The 17,846-nt window shown below is 39.8% G+C and overlaps 1 protein-coding gene across 1 annotated transcript in view; it reads right to left on the bottom strand.

Annotated features, from left to right (window-relative positions):
- grin2da (glutamate receptor, ionotropic, N-methyl D-aspartate 2D, a) overlaps positions 1-17,846 on the bottom strand; it is a 408,220-nt gene that overhangs the window by 28,803 nt on the left and 361,571 nt on the right. Inside the window, exons 15-16 of the mRNA XM_033636162.2 lie at positions 15,808-15,877; positions 14,987-15,104 (exon numbers count right to left, since the gene is read on the bottom strand). Of these exons, the coding sequence (XP_033492053.1) occupies positions 14,987-15,104; positions 15,808-15,877 (188 nt within the window). The remainder of the gene's footprint in view (positions 1-14,986; positions 15,105-15,807; positions 15,878-17,846) is intronic.

Below are 17,846 nucleotides of genomic sequence, written 5' to 3'. Positions count from 1 at the left end.
AACCCAGGATACCTAACGCTATATATGTTGACGTGAAAGTCTACTGACCAAGCAGCAATATTTGACGAGTTGGAAGGGTTGCAATGGCTCCATATCTCACGTCGTGGGGCATGTGTCATAGTTTGTTCACATATCTTGACCTCAACAAGAAGGCGGGATGGTCGCTCCCCCTGAATACTGACAGTGCAGTGTTGCAACCACCTCTGAATAGTGCACATCATTGATCCAGAACAGGAACAGGACAGTACCTCACATTCCCACTGTCACACCAGTCCTTATTCACTGCAAAGCACACACCATCTCCTCCTCTCTCACCAGAGTCCTCTGCTCTGTCAGATCAGCATAGAACCTGGCTGAATGGTGCTTTTCATGATTTAGCCAGTTTTGGTGAATCAAAGGAAGGTTGTCACATTGTGATTTGTGATACTGGGCAATGCAAATAAGATTGAATTGAATTTTCTAATCTGGATAAATGACTCATTGCCTGTAGTGTAATGTACTGATTTACTGAAGACATATACTGCACCTTTTAGCTGACCTTTAAAAGATATGTGTTGAAGCAATATAATCTGTGCAACTGACAAATTACACACTGGTTTAATATTTCATGTATTCTTATGACACACACACACACTTATTGAGCACTTAAGCATTGTGGTGGAGAAGTACCTAGGACTCACTGTGAATCATTTCTAAAAATAGCATGAGGATGGGTTCAGAAAACACTAGTGGAAAATTAGGGGAATTACAGCTTGTCCTGAGAATGACCCTAGAGGGGGAAGGACTAAAAAGTGCTGAGTCAGCAGAAATATGACACCATTATGGTGGAGAAAAAGTGACTCAGCAGAGGTGGGATATCGTTACGATCAGAGCCAAGTGGGAAGGATTAAGGGAAAGAAATGACTCAGCAGAAATTCTACGATAAAAGAGCGAGCGCAAACAAAGAAATTCCAGCCTTGCTCCGGAGCTTGGCTCATTTGGGTTGTGATGTGTTTGTTGCCTGCGAGCACATTAAACTCAGTTGCATCTGATTCTACGTGTCTCCAGTGATTTTTTTTGACCTCTAAGTATTTGAGTTTTTGATATCTAATGGAAGATAAAGAAAGTCCGTTTGAGAGGAAGAGAGCGAGGTCGCGAGCTAACTGGCCCGGCTCGGGACCTTGACTTTTTTTGCTTCTACATGCCACACGCCACCACTGTCAAATGGTGATGGCCAAATGAAGTCTCATGAAGCATTTTCTTTATTTTATAAGTCCACTAGATGGCGCTCTTGGTTTAAAGTGAGAGACTCAAAGAATGTCAATTGAGTGTATTTTCAACTTTTGGTTGAAGAAAAAGCGTAATCTAGTGGGCTCATAAAATGAAGGAAATGCTTCATGAGGCTTCATTTGGCCATCACTACTGTCAAACACAGATCACAAAGAGCAACACCAGCACCAAAACTTACATGAGAGCATATATTTAGCACAAACTTGGCAGAGCTGAAAGAGAGGCGACTGGAAACATCTGCGTCTACGTTCTGTAAGGACTCACATGGTAAATTCAGCGTCATGTTCATTTCCACAGCACTAAGTCCATCAATATTAGGAAAAGAGTCACATCACTCACCACTGTGCAGCACTGTATAGGTTTATCTTTTTACCAGAAATACTATTTTTTCCTCACTGATAATTTTCTTTTGACTCTGCTGTTTTCTCCTGTTAGGAGAGACGGACACTTAAAAAAACAATAAAAACTGCTGTTTGAGCTACTAGAAGGCTTTTACTGTGAATGTGCAGACCGTATAAGGTTTTATTAGCAGTACCTTAACACTGACTAACAAAAGACAAAGAGCATACCATGAGTGCTGTACTAATGGAATTAATGCAATTTGAATGCATACTATCCTGAATTTGTCACAACAAAAGTAAAGTAAGAGGAAGAATTGAGTTTGCACAAACAACAAACTGAAACGGTAAGATGTGCAGGTAGATGTGATCTTCTGTGCAGGTAGGGTTAGGGGTTACTTATATTTTAAATGAACACTTGGTCTTAAATTTTTAGGATCCATCCTTTTGAGACAATTACTTTTATGTTTTCCACATTAACAGTTTCTTAATAGAGGTGCTACCCTGTCAAAAAGCAGGATGTCTCATTTAAGAAAACACCTCTCATTTTCACAGTTTTCAGTTACACGTTTGCCACACACCTGCAGTCAGCCTCTATTGTTCGCTGCCTCTGGGGCTGCTGTCACTGCAGGCACTGAGGCATTTTCCAATCTGACTCCCAGGCTCGCTAATTGCGTACGAACTAAATTGCTCCCCAGAGGAGCCAATTTGGTGGCTAACCAGTCATTTGCTATAAAAAGAAAGGGCAATGCTCAAACAAAGAGAGGTATTATGCAGAACAATTACAGGACCTGTTGAGGGTCATAGTCCACAAGCTTTGGACAGTGAATTCATGTGATGTTGCTCTAGCTCAGCACTGAGTTTCTGGTTGAACTATACAGAGAACACATTTAGCCCAACAATATTTGTAAAAGGCTATTTACAACTCATCGGTGTTGTTTAGACAGACAATCTTTTATTCAAATTCCCATAGTTCATAATGGATTGATTTATGGCTGCCTAAAGATGCTCGTCCTGATTTTGCCAAGTGGTTGCTGTCCTGATAACAGCATTTTGTATGATAGCCCTGGGACAACAACTACCTCAGCCAATTTTTGTGGTGTTATCAAAGAGAGCTGCCAGTGCCCTGCTTAAAATATACGAAACGGCTGTGCAAAGAGGCAAAAATAACAAGATGAGACCCAACCTGAAAGTTTTACTTTAGTTTACACTAGTCTGCTACTACATACATTTATATATTTGCTCTTTGGAATTACAAGTATTTTGCCACCATGGAACTAAGCTCACATTAGCTTGCAAAGATGAGCTAACAGTTAGCCAGCTAGGGTGCTAGCTGCTTTGTATTAACTCCTTGATCATATCAGAATATTCTAACTTTAACTTTAATCCCTGCTCATTTTAGAAAGGCCACTACAAGGAAATGTGTTTTTGTTTGTATTTTCAAAGGGGAAAGTGAGTCATTGATGTTTGTTTCTGGATGCTAGAGTTAGTGGGCTAGCTGTAGCTCACTGGCATTACCATGCTAAAATTTGCATTCTAGCGTTAGTGCACCAGCCCACCAACTGTATCATCAATATTTTTTCCAGGATTGTGCCCAGTGACAGGAAGTATTCCATAATGAAAGTGAGACTAACCCCCAAATTCCACCAGATGCGTGTTGGTTGAGTCTGCGCTCCAGAATGGCAGCGGAGCCAATACGTTTCAATTCTAGTCAATGTGTGTGCTTCCACCACCTGCGGCTGTGCTGCGTTCTGGCTCCGTCACAGCTGTGGTGCTCCGGAGCCCTCCGCAACAGATATGCAGGACTTCTATTTTTGCCAGATGCCGGAGCACAACGCAGCAATTCAGAGCAGATCGTGCGGGGCAGGAAGTCGTGCACAGAAACAAAATAAAACATCCTGTTACTTTTCAAAATAAAATACACAGTGTTCACGGCGGATCATATTTCCCTGCACTACACCTTGAAAACGTCATAATGGGTGGAGGCAGGCCTGAAGTCAACAGGTCAGAGGTTTTCAGACGTCATTTCACCCCGTTGACACCATGGACGAGGAGATATTAATCATGGAGGTGCACCGAGATGTCTTCCTACTACTCCTCTGGTTTTGTGGTTCTGCTTATAGAAACTACATCTTGTTATATCACGTGATTATGCATGAATTCGCAAGATCTCGTGGGTCCTCGTGACTCCCGCTGTCCGGCGGAGCTGCACCGCTCCACACAGCAAACACAGCTGGTGGGTGTTGACGGACGGCGGAGCAAGCAGTGGATAACCAGCGCAGCTATTCCACAACGGACATGCATCCAGTGGAATTCCGGCGTTATGGGGAACAAATCTAAAGTGCATGAAAAACCAAGAACACACTTGTATTAAGGACAAAAGTGTCCTTTACAAATTTAATTTTCTTGATAACTTTGCAGTGATTATGTTTCTAGCAATGATCTTTGGCAAAGGTGTGTATTTATTTTTTTTCCACTTTTCTACACTGTGTAGCAAAAAATACTCACACTTTCTGGTATTTTGCAATTTGAACCCCATTTCTGGGTTGATTATGATGAAATAGAGTGGTTAAGACCAAAATTGTGATGAATGCTCCTTTTCGTGGAAACCACAGTTTGCTACGATTTTTATGTCAGAACATCAACAAACACCACTGACCACTCGGTGAGTTTCATGGCTTTGAAAACAAACGTTTAGGGTGGTTTTAGAACAGATTTACACATGGCCATAGGCAGCACTGTTAAGCCAGGCAGGGGAAAGCCAAATTCTCCAAAAAGGAGCAGTCATCACAATTTTGGGCTTAAAAAAGGTGTTTTCTTAGAACCATATGAGAATGGTATAATTATGAATTTGTATCTCTGGTGGAATTCACTTACATTTTAGTGTGCGATCAGCTTATTAATTACCCTGGGAATCCAGAGTTCTCGCGAGAGCACAATTTGAATTTGCTCAGTGAGTCACTCTGGCAATCAGTAATGATGCTCATTACCTATGCCCATGAAACCGAGCTGCACCAATCACATCGGTGTATCTGATATAGGTGGGCCAGAGGCGAGCTAAACAGATGACGACAGCGCTGCGATGACGAAGTCCGGAATCAGTCAGATGAACACCAGTTGTTTGAAACGTCATTGGCCACTACAATGAACGAGTTAGACTTGGCTTTTTCTCTAAAAGAGGAACAGAAGACGGCGCTCGAGTCTTTCCTTTACAAGAAGGACATTTTTGCTGTTTTGCCGACCGGATACAGCAAGAGTCTAATCTACCAGTTAGCTCTGCTGGTAGCGCTCTGGATACGTCACCCTGTGTATTATTCTGATTGGTCGTAGTGTTATCCAATTGTGTGCAGTGATATTTACAAATGCATGCTTGGTGCCGCCCCTCCAGTTGGGCCATTTTCATTACTCATGGCCAGACCCTAAATCTTTCTAGATTTGGGTCTGGATTTCCAGGCTACTTATTAATATTATTTTAACCTAAACAAAGAAAAGCAGAAAATTTCCAGAAAGGTAAGTGTCACTTTAATAGGAGGAATGTATCACTTTTTCAAACAGGAGTAAAGGGTTGAATGATAAAGCAATTGATAAGTAGAAAGCATTAACTAGCTAGCTAGCAGGCTCACTAGCTATCTCTGTTATCTCTTGTTGTCTTGAGACCATCATATGGGTGCTGAACTCAAATCATCATAGTTTTATTCTGTTACAATAATGCCTTAAGAAGATAAAGAAAAATTATGTGTTGATGACACAAAATTGCATTGAGCTAGCTAGCATGCTAACTGGCTAGTTAATGCTTCCTACTAATCAATCAGTTGCTTGATCTTTTAAGTTAATACTGCTCTACTGCCACTCATTTAAAAAGGCCACCACATTAAAAGGTGTTCTTAGTTTTATCATGCGCTTTAGATTGGTTAGCCGTAAGCCTCACTTCCATTATGCTATACTTTGTATCACCAGGCACAATTCTGGAAAAAAAAGTTTGCTGCAGATTACCTCTTTTACTTTTTTTTTTTTTTCGTTGCCCACATTTTGTCCATAGTGTCAGTTTTCGTCAGTGAATGTGGTTTAGGTTGCCAGAGACCATCCTGGACAAACAAAATGCAAAACATGCAACACTTTTGTTTTTGCTCCTATTTTTCACAGGTTTAAGTCAAAGATCTAGACCTAAAATGACACTCTAAAATGTGCAGCTTGATCATGCAACACAATGCCACAAGTTTCGAAGTTTTGAGCTAGTGTACCATTAGCATGCTGACTTCAGGGACATACACCAGAGCTGTTGCCCATCACTGTTGGGCTCTTTACTCTAAAAATGCAATATGTTACTCATTACTCTTTTCAAAAGTAATTACATTACCTATTACTTTCTGCCGACAGTGATTCATTCCACTTCTCATTAGATTACTTTTCCTTTACACCCCATAAAATTGGTATTAGCGTATCTCCCCAAAACTGAGATGTGTGCCTGTGTGAATGTCAGGGTTATCGCCATTAAGTGTGGCTAAGGATAGATAGCTTTTATTTACCTGGGGGCTTTCTGTTGCCTGTGACCGATATTTTCCCAAGGCTCTGCCCAAAACACAGAGTCACTCATGGAGCAACATTATATCCACTATCCAGCAACAAGCTTTATTATTTCTTTGTAGCTGCAGCTGTCCACAATTGACCTATGACTAAGTCCCGCCCTCAAATGCAATGAGCCAATCACAGTGCGTATAGCCATTCCCATACACTCGGACATTCTCTGCCTGGACATCCATTGAAATGCATTACAGAAAGTCAGTTTTGTTCGTTATGAGCTTTTTCTGAGATTTGAAGTTTAAAAATGGTCAAACAGTGTGCATGGGGTACATGCAACTCCGACACAAGGTATCCTGAGAGGCTGGGCGACGGGGTGTATTTTTTACACTTTCCTAAACCACATCTCAACCGAGAAAAGTGTCTCCTTTGGATAAAGTTGTGCACTAACGTTAGACTACAACATCAACTCAACGTGAATAAGATTAACAAGGATGTCTACATCTGTTTTAAGGTAAGTCAACATTGTGTTTGAGGCAACATATTGTCACTTTGCTGGAAAGAAACATAAAGTTATTTTTAACAAGCTAACGTAAGCTAAAGTTAGCCTACCGTTAGCTCCCATTGTTCACCTTGCTTGCTGGGAGTTCATTAGCCTATTTTGTTCTAGTTTTGTACTTTGGTGATCGTACATCATTGTTAGCTGTTGTCCAAAGCGCTCTAGTTAAGCTAACGTTAACTTCTGGAGCTTAGCTTCATTAATTTATCTGTAATCGCAGAGATAACAAAGGTTGGCAAACGTTATGCTGAATGATTCAATGTAAATACTGTAGCACCAAACTAACGGAGAGACACTCTTGGTAAAGATGGTAAAAAGGCCGTTATCCTTTTCTCATATTCTGAGCCATAAACTTTAACTTCAGTGGCACTTAAACTTGTTGTCTTTGATGGCGACGGCAATGAGTTGTGGTTCACAAGCGTACACTGTGACCTGTAAATTTTGGCTTGTAATTTAAGCTTTTCATCGACCTTCTCAACAATAAAATGATGAATATATCCCTCCAATGCATAGTTTAGGCCCTTTTGGTTACTTCTCAATGACATCTGATCATTATGTCCCCAAAAATCATCAATTTCCTCCTGTTTCCTACTGTGACACCTGCCATAGCGCCGGTCACTGAATGTTAATAGTTTGTCCGAGTGAGTGGAGGGGGGCGTGGCTTAGCCATAGGTCAATTAGAATCCAGTTTTGGTTGTTTAGCCAGTGTAGGGCTACAGCCAACTTCCATGGCTGATTAGGGTTCACCTTTGGTGTATGCCTCCTCCAAAGCCAAGCTGTTTCAGACCTGAGATTTGGGGACGTGTTTTTTGTGGTGGAGAAAGTTTTAGTCCAGCTACCTGCAGCAACAGTGTTCTTGTCATCTTTCCACCAGACATAACCAAAGTAATGAGAATATTTCCAGCCATTAAGGTAAGCGTTTCCAACTAGCTTGCTGCTTTATAACGTGCCTGCGCAGCACATCTATCACAAAAATGATTGTTGTATTTCAAGTCAGTAGTGACGTGATAGCAAAAGTAAAATTGTAATATTTTATATACTCGTTACTGGAAAAAGTAATATTATCACTGTAACACATTACTGCAACACTGTTGCCCATCAACTAGAAGTTCATTTCACTACCATAAAACATCTACAATATTGTTTCTCTTAATTTGGCAGTACACCCAACCAACCTTACAGATCTTTAACACTGACATTACTGTCAGGACAATATGCATGCAGATACAGTTTCTGCCCATTTGTACAGGAATTCTGCGGTTGTGCAAACCAAATATTGTATCAACTGTTCAAGTATTGTATCTTAAAAGATCTTGTAGGTAAAGACACTGAATGTGGAGGTCCTGAGCTAGACATGTGGGCTGTGGTTGTGACACTGGTTAGATGTACTGTGAAATTAACGGAAGCAACATTGAAGACGACTGATGAATTGAACATTCAGTTCACAGGAAACAGCTTTGGTGGACATTCCTGCAGCGTCTTAAACACTTACGACATCTGTGTCATTGTGCTGTTTGATCAAACCACACATTTTAGAGTGGCGTTTTATCACGACCATCCCAAAGCACACCTGTATAGTAACAATGCTGTTAAATCAGCTTCTAGATATGCCACAGCATACAATTGATGGATTATCTTTAAAAAGGAGAAGTGCTCAACACAGATTTAAAGAAATTTTGCAATCCAAATATCAGAGAAATATATCGATTAAGTGCACTGACAAGTCTTAGATCTTTAACTTAAACCTGTGAAAAATTGGAGCTACAACAAGAGTTGCGTTTATTTTATTTTATTTTTTCAGTATTTGTTTCTCTCACAGACCTCTGAAACTGAAAACATTTCGGTGAGTTTTTCATAACCAAGATTTATATGTACATACAAGCATTTACATGCATGAACTTGTGTGCATGTAAAAGAAGCTAATCTACGTATGTTTTTGTGAAATAATTTTGCTTCTTGTCATTCAAAGTCAGTGTTCATTGTAAGATTTCTGATGTACTGAAGGTGGTGCTAATTCAGTCTTGGTGGTTTTTCGTTTGACATCACAGTTTTTACCTTCACTGAGCACTGACGCCAGCAGAAGCTAAAAGGCTTTTTTCCTGTCATTATAGAAATATAAAAGACGGGCTATTATCTTAATTATTGGTCTTTTTGACCACTTCAAATCAAATTACTGGAAACTGTCAAGGTCACTTTGTAAAAGTTATTCATCTCACTTGACCGTGTGCTTCCTGACTTGCTCTTGTTCTATTCAATAAGTGCTACTGGAATGAAATGAGGAGAAAAAAATTGGCCAAACATTTTAGCCAAAATGAAAATTACATTAGTTTAAGAAGTATTCAACAGCAGTGAGATGAGAACTTAACAAATGCTCTATTAAAATAATATTTATTTCTAGCACTGCTGGAGACTCTGTATGCAGGCAGGTGCCAATCATTCACATATATTCTGGTCATGAATAAAACTACAAACATTCTGGAGAGGGCTTATTCTGATTCTTGGGAGTTTTAGGTAGTGATGGCCAAAAGAAGCCTCATGAAGCATTTTCTTTATTTTATAAGCCCACTAGATGGCGATTTTTTTCAACAAAAGATTGAAAATACATTGAATTGCCATTCTTTGAGCCTCCCTTTTTAAACCAAGAGCACCATCTAGTGGGCTCATAAAATAAAGAAAATGCTTCATGAGGCTTCATTTGGCCATCACTAGTTTTAGGTTACAAGATCCCAATGGATTGTGTACTTGGGATTAATACCTGAGGACATTATTCATAAGAAGGACACGTATCTCTTCAACGTCCTTATACTGGCATGCAAAAAGGCTGTTCCTAGGAAGTGGCTGAAATATGACCCTCCAAGTCCAGGACAGTGAATAGACATTGTAGAGGAACTATTTCATGGAAAACTTGACCTTTAACCTGAGGACTAAAGCAAGGGCACGTGCAACACTGTGGTGGAGGAGTGATGTTTTGGGCTGGAATAATGTGCAGTGAGTTGGTAGGTCCCTTTAGTGTGCCTGAAAGTGTCAAAATGACCTCTGAAAAATACGAGTTCCTGACTGACCATTTCTTGCCATGATATAAAAAGAAGAATTGTGCCTGCCAGAGAAAAAATGGACGCACCATCTCATACTACAAAGAATACTATTGGCTTTGGCTGCTATGGGCATAAAGAGAGAGAAAATCATGATTTAGCCACCATCATCCCCTGACCTCAACCCTATTAAGAACATGTGGAGAATCTTTTAAAGGAAGAAATATGAAGGTGGGAGGCAGTTTACCTCAAAACAGCACCTGTGGGAGGCAATTCTGGCATCCTAAAAAGAAATACAGGCATAAACTATAGGGTACATGGACTTACAAGTTCAATGGATGAGAGAGTTGTTAAGGTGACAGCAAAGAGGGGCTCCTATGTCAATATGTAACTAGATCTGTAAAGATGTTTTTGATTGAAATAACATTTGATTTTGAAAAATTATATGTGAATGCAAAAAAGATACAACAGATTTCCATTTTTAAGTCTATGCAACTGTTGAGTGTTTTGAAACTCTGTTGTGCATAATAATTTGGAACAGTCTATTTTGAGTTATTTGAAAAAAAATACTGTTGTTGCCGTCATTGGTAGTTTTGTTTAATAAAATCCAGATAAAATTGTTAATATAACTGTTGAGAAATAAAAAAAATAATCATACTGACTGTCTCATGTATTGACTATTTAGGAAGAAAAAAAAAGCAGCATGTGCATAATACTTTGGAACACAGTGTAGTTTCTATAAGTTCAGGGTTGTAATCAGAGGTGGAAAGTAACTAATTACATTTACTCACGTTACTGTAATTGAGTAGTTATTTTGTGTAATTTGTAATTTTTTGAGTAGTTTTTGAAATCTGTAAATTTACTTTTACTTAAGTAAATTTTGACTGAAGTATTGTACTTAGCTACGTTTGAAATCACATCCGTTACTAATTTAAAAAAAAAAAAAAAAAAAAAGTTTTCGGTTAAATGGAAACCAAAAGGGTGAATCTCAAATCTCGCGTGGAACTGACCCAGAACAAGCAACTGGTGCCGGTGAGTTACTGCTGGAGAGAGAGATGGAGGAGGGTGAGAGTGCTTCAGCAGAAGCACAAGCAGACGCAGCAGGTGAAATGAACGAAGAAATGAACGAAATGAAAGAAAACCCTGTGTGCACAGTGCTGTATATAATTGTCGGTCAGAAAAATGTGGCCTGAGCTGCGCTCTTGTGTGCTCACCTGTGTCTGTGTGTGTGTGTGTGTGTGTGTGTGTGTGTATGCGCATCAGGGCTGAACTCCACTGTGCGCAATACAGAGAGCATAGAGATAGAAATGACATGGCGTCATGTAAACAATATAAGTCATCAAGTTATAAGGTGAAACGTTTCACTGTATAACACGATAAATAGTATATTGTTATCTTATTATATGAAGCATCTGTCGCTCAAAATAATATAACTTTAGTTTATGAAGAGATCAGACGAAGCCCTCTCCTCTCCTCTTATATGCTTTACTCACAAGTGTGTGAATTGACCAGGAGCACCACCGTTGCTAGTTGCATATAGGGGAAACACTGTTGCTCAATGGATTTGTTCTGTTTTGGAATACACAGTATTCTTCCAAATTAGTGTTAGTGTATTTTAATATTCAGAATTTCGCTTCGACAAGCTCTCTCTTTCTTGACCATATTTGCATCCCTGAGAATAATGCCCAACAACATTGCTCAAAAAGTTGCTCTGTGTATCATCAGTCTAACAGTTGTGTGTCAAATTGAATGAGGGCTGCGCAATATTAGACAAAACTGACAATGCCACGACGATTTTGTATACTGCAATATGTACTGCAGTATACAGTGTATCATCAGTCTAACAGATGTGTTGGTGAGTCAGAATTAATGAGGGCTGCGCAATATTAGACAAAACTGACAATGCCACAACGATTTTGTATACTGCGATATGTACTGCAATATACAGTGTATTGCAATAACTTGAATATCTCTATTTGGAAAGAAGTCATCATTTGGGATTTGGAAAGGCTGTATTTTCATGAAATATACATTTTACAATCAAACTGTCCTGGAAATTGAGAACTTCACAACCTAAAGTATTAACCAGCAAAATAAGTATGGCATATTGCCTTTGACTAATACTATATTGATATGATGAATTCATACTGCGAGTCTCACAATATGACTATTGCACAAGAACACATTGCAATGGTGATGCTCTAATGATATTGTGCAGCCCTAAATTTAATTGAATTCTATGGTTCATCATAGAAAAATAACCAGTTTTCGCATTGGATTTACAGTATGACCCCTGGACCAAGTAACTTCTACTTTCAGTACATTTTAAACAAACTACTTTTTACTTTTACTTGAGTAGATTTTTAGATGGGTAGCTTTACTTGTAGAATTTAATCAAAATAAAGGTACTTTTACTTGAGTAGAATTTTTCAGTATTTTGTCCACCTCTGGTTGTAATTTAGATAACATCTAAAGGTTAAGGGCTGTAGTCAGCCAAAGAAGAACCTTGGTCAACTCAAATTCTACATTCTCTCTAACCGACTGATTGGTTGCTGAGGGGAAAAAAATCTGCACATTATCTCCAGACTAACAAAAAGCATTTCTTTATGAGGCCAGTGTATTTTTGGAATTCTTTGCAACAGGGGCACTGCGTATTGACATTATGCTGGAAACAGCAGGGGTGTGACAAGGTGCCATGCGTATATTCTGCACTGAGCGCTGCATGTTTGGCATTTCTTTTTTGGTCACCAAGAGTTGAAAAATGTTCAGCTTTGGGTAAAAAGCTATGCTTGTCCCTGTCACTTTACCCAGCTATCCAATCACAATGGAGGAGAGGTGGGACATGTGTACTATTTTTACAACCCACTTCAGATTAAACTCTGCATACTCGCATGGTGAGAGCACAGCGCCAGACGTCAAGACCAGATAGACTTTTGTATGTTCCTCCATGCTTTGAGATCCATATCACTATTATTATCACTAACCCATTATCAACAAGTTAAGGGTGTTGTATTATGAGTGCATTTTCAAGAACAACAGGCTGTTCTTCATTAAATTAATGAATGCCAAAAAATGTTAACACTTCTACAGAATTATGCAGAACTATGATCCCCATCATTTTAAGGTGACACCATGAAATTACTGCAGACACCTCCAGCTGCAATATTGTAAACTCAACAGGTGTAAAATGAAGGAATTCGAAAGCCTGTAAAATCTTCAAACTCTGGTCACCTGGAAATGATCTTAATAATTTTTAGTAAACACTGAATTGTAGTGATAAATGTTAAAATGACAGTTCACACCAAAATCAAAAACACATATTTTCCTCCTACCCACAGTGCTATTTATCAGTCTAGATTGTTTTTGTATGAGATGCAGAGTTTTGGAAGTACCCGCTTTCTCTCTAATATAATGGAACTAGACAGCACTCGGCTTGTGTGCATCTACTGCTTACTTGCCGAGCACCACTGAACTAGCTAACATCACAGCTAAGCCAAGGAGGACACCATTAATGTTCCTTCTGTGCAGTGATTTGGTCGGCGGATGTAGTTAGGCACAAAGTAGATCCTATATGAAACTGTTCCCAACAAGGTCTTTGGATTTTCTTGAGTAATTAAATAACATATCTCACAGCTTTCTCTCTCTCAAATAGATGGTGACAGGAACAAAACAAGCATAAACAACACATAAGGGAAAAAAAATCAGAGGCAGACAGGCTGTATGTGTAATCAAAGAGATAAGACAGAAAATGTGCGATGTGCTGCTAAGTGTGTGAACAAAAAGAAAGAGTGTAGCCTGACAACTTTAACATAGATCACACCTCCCTTCCTCTTCCTTTCTGTGCTTCCTCCCTTCAACCTTCCTGTATTGATCGTCTTCTCCGTCCTCCCTCTTCAATCCTTAGTCCTCTCTCATTTCTACACTGACCCTTCCTGTCCCTTCACACCTTCCCGCATCCTTGCCCCTTATAACCTCTTTCCTCCTCCTCCTGCTCCATTCCTCTTCTTCGTCTTTGACTTCTGCCTAACTTTGTACTTTGTCCTCTCTTACCCCACCATCACCTGCATCACCACTAACTAATAAATCTACCGTTGACCTTGCCAACATTAATACTGATGAATTGGAAAACACGACTGGGGGAAAATTGGCATCACTGGGCAAAAATCCTTTAATAAGCTTTGAACATATTGTAATTCAAGACAGAGGAAACTATACTCCTGCACCTCTTATTGGCTCTGTTTTCATGTTTTAAACAATCTAGCCCATGATGGGAGATATTGCCCAATCATGGGTCATTTCAGAGAGAGGATGTTCCTATTGGCTGTTGCACATGCATGTCCCTTTGGTGATGGGGATGAGTCCTGCACAGAAAGTTGGTATTCCAGCACTGGCAGCAACTGCCTACACTGCAAAGCAACCCAAGAAAGAAAGACCAACAGACCACTTGTTGTGTTGCTACTGCTCAACACTAATTATTGCCCAGCTTTAATTTAATTAATTATTATATATTTTTTTTATGTTTTACTTCCTTTTAAGTGTTATTTATGGCTCATATTTAGTTTTACTGGGAAAAAACATGATTGGATTTTGATGTAAGAAAAAAAAAAGAAATTGATTTTTTTTTTTGTATTATAGGCATGTTCTGTTAAATAGATAAACAATATTGCCAGTGATGGCAATATTGCCTCAGGTCTGAGGGACCAGACAGTCAGACTCCCCACCAGATCAGTAAACTTTGTGTTGCTGCTGTTACACAGGTTAGACCTGGTACTGCTGCTGATCACCAGCCTGCTGTTACACTCTGGGCTAGGGGTTTTGCAATAGCCAAATTTAAGCTGAGGGTCCGTCTCCAGAGCTGCTGCCCACTCTCCTTAAGGGTAAGTAGTCAACAGTGGTGGGGAGTGACGTGGATGGTGGGGTGGCTAGCTAATTCTTGTCTCGTTTGTGGTCTGATAAACAGAGGGAGAGAGAGAGCTGGCAAAAAGGGACTGAACGAATGCACTGTGTGTAACTGTAGTGAAACAAGATTAAATTAATTAATGTATGGAAAACAATGGGTTATATTATAAAGTACATGCATATGCCCATAATCATCTGGGGAGAGGGGCTTAGGACAGAGAGCAGAGAGCCTCAGGCTGATGGTATACCGACTGAATTGCCAACTGTTCCAAGTAACAAATAGCGGATTACGACTTTCTGCTTCAGGCAAAAAGCTTCATCTGTCATCCACATCCTTCCCAGTAACCCCACCATTTACCCTTCTGTCTTACCATCTCCAATCAACTGCAGCAGAGCCAGGTCCAGTGGTCGTTTCCAGCGGGAGTTCTTGTGCAGGGCAACGCCGTAGCCCGTAGTGGCGAACACCTTACCAGAGCCGATGGTCATCACCTGATGGAATAAAACTAAATGCATCAACATCCACATATCACGCATACAAACACATGGATCCCCAGACAGTCCAACTCAAAGAGACAGATGGCAATGAGCAAATTGAAATTAGCTTAATTTCAGCTGTAATTCTTCTCTGTCTACTGTCACTGTCACATAAATGCAAAACATTTGGCATATGAACATCCCTGACAATCCCACTGCTTGAGTGTGGGATATCGTTTCAGTGGAGGAATTAATATAGATCCACATCAATTGTAATAATTACTGCAGCAGTAGCTGTTGTGTGGAGCTGCTGGGAGCTCAGGCCTCCCACAGACCTTACTACAAATGATCACTGGGCAGGATTTTCATTCTCGCTGTGGGAGCTGTATCAAATGTGAACTAATAAATAAATCAACACCAGCGCTGTCCAAAAATGACAATATTAACTAGCTACAGGCAGTCAGGGACACATATAAATGTATCGGGTGTGTTTGATTTATTTAATGCAGATGTAGTTTTTGTAGAAGTGCTCATTTGGCATGCTCATTGTGCTTCTGTTGCAGGTGTGCTGCCCTGAATAACAGTGTGAGCACAGTGAAGATCTCGTACTCCTTTAGCACACAATAGCTGCAGGGCACAGGGACATCAACAAAAGCTGCCACTATGTATGACTGTGTCACTGTGCAGAGCTGTGAAATGACAGAGATCTATTTTTTACCTTACAGCCCTCGTCCTTTCTGGCCATATAGTTCAGCACGGCTGCATCATAAATGAAGGCATCCAGTTTCCTGCAGGGAAGGAGGGAGGGAGGAAAATTACAACAGAGAAATGGAAATCACTGACCTGGAGCTAAATGACAACAGAAAAAGTGCAACTAGTGAACAAAATGACAGAGATGATGGATAAACCAGTGCAGAGACAATGACTGTCTAAAGAGAAAACATACACTGAAGGCAGAGGAGCTTCTTTCTGAATACCTTTTTGCACCAACAGTCAACAACTGCACAGAATGCTATTCATCATAGAGGAGACAGAGATGTCAATTCTCCTCCTGTAGTAGTCTCAATAGACCATAATACAACACAGCAGCAGGGGAGGTTGTAATGCAAGTGTGGAGTGATTCTCACCTTTACTAAGCAGAGAAAAATCTCACTCTCATTGTCCTCTAAGAGCACTGCGCTTTTATAACCTCGTGTTGTTTATTATGTGCAGAGAAAATAAAATTAGCTATTAGATCACAAACACAGAGAATGAGGTCCTTCTTCTATCAGTGTATAAAATTATGTTTCATGCTCTTGCTGCTGCATGTAGGCAGGAACTGGAAAGCCTTGTGCATAATTCCAAGATGCAACTGCCTTGTGGGTGCCATATCATACAAGAAAAAGCAGCCATAATTATCTATTTGCACACACACATTTTAGTTTATTCAAAGGTTAAACCAGAAATGACTTGTTGAAATTTTTCAATTATATGTTGTGACAATGATGTGGTATGATCTGGAAATTTCCTGGCCTAGTTAAAAAATACCTGCTTTTGGTGCTACAAACATTGCTGGAAATGTCTTGACTTTTCATTATAAAATACCCACTTAGCGCTACAAGATCAGCTGGAAATGTCCTGACCTCTTGTTAAAAAATACCTGCTTCTGTTGCTAAAATATGGCAGGAAATGTCCCTACCTATTGTCTTAAAATACCTACTTTTTGTGCTGCTGGAAATGTCTCGACTTACTCACTTAGTACTCACTTTGCGCTACAAGAATCGCTGGAAGTGTCCTGACCTGTTGGTAAAAATTACTCACTTCTGTTGCTCAGAACATGAGTGGAAATGTCTCGACTTCTCGTTATAAAATACCTGCTTCTGTTGCTAAGATATGGCTGGAAATGCCCCAACCTCTTGTTATAAAATATCCACTTTTCCCCGTAAAAACAAGGCTGAAAATGTTCTGATCTCTTGTTAAAACATCTGCCGCTGTCTCACCTCATACCATCTACCATTCCCTTGTCCTCCTGATGAGATACTCAAATTATTTACATGTGATCTGAACTATGCCACTTTGGAAATGTTAATACTGTTTCCACAGTTATGCATTAAATCAGACAAGACGATGCACACTTCAAACTCCAACTGAAAATTGTCATTTTCTGAAATCTACATTTAAAATTTGCTCAGAGTCCCAGATTTGGACAACAGTACCATAATATGTTCATATTTTAATGCTACAAATCTGCTGAAAGCCTCTGAATTATAAAAACTGAATCATAATCTAGCCCTAATGTTCTGCCATTATGCCACTTATTTGTTTACCATTCTGCAGTCCTTCCTGTAATATTGGGGACATTAAAACCATTAGAAACTCAGTAAGTCTCTTACTCACAACTACAATAAGGAGGCTGACACAGAAGAATTTCCCAAATAGCTACTCAAATAAACCATCTGTACAATGTTAAAAGTTAGTTTGGTTATTGACTCAACAGCAGTGTCTCTTTTCAGAAATCATGACCTGCTTATGACCTTGTTGTAAGCAGTTTTACGTAGGAACTATTTTTTTCTACTGGACAACACCAGCCAACTGTATCACCACACAGAAGGAAGCGTGCATCTACTCAAGGCCGGGGGGCTCATGCTCATGACAGTGCAAGATGTAAACATTTATGGTATCCTCTTTGACTGAGCTGTACCATCACTAGCTCAGTGGTGCTATGTGAGCTAGCAGTAGATGCACGCTTCCTTCTGCGCAGTGATATAGTTGGTGGGT

Source organism: Epinephelus lanceolatus, chromosome 16 (genome assembly GCF_041903045.1).
Source record: "Epinephelus lanceolatus isolate andai-2023 chromosome 16, ASM4190304v1, whole genome shotgun sequence".
NCBI lineage: Eukaryota > Metazoa > Chordata > Actinopteri > Perciformes > Serranidae > Epinephelus > Epinephelus lanceolatus.
Note: the sequence above shows the minus strand (reverse complement) of the source record. Positions and strands in the feature narration are given on the sequence as shown.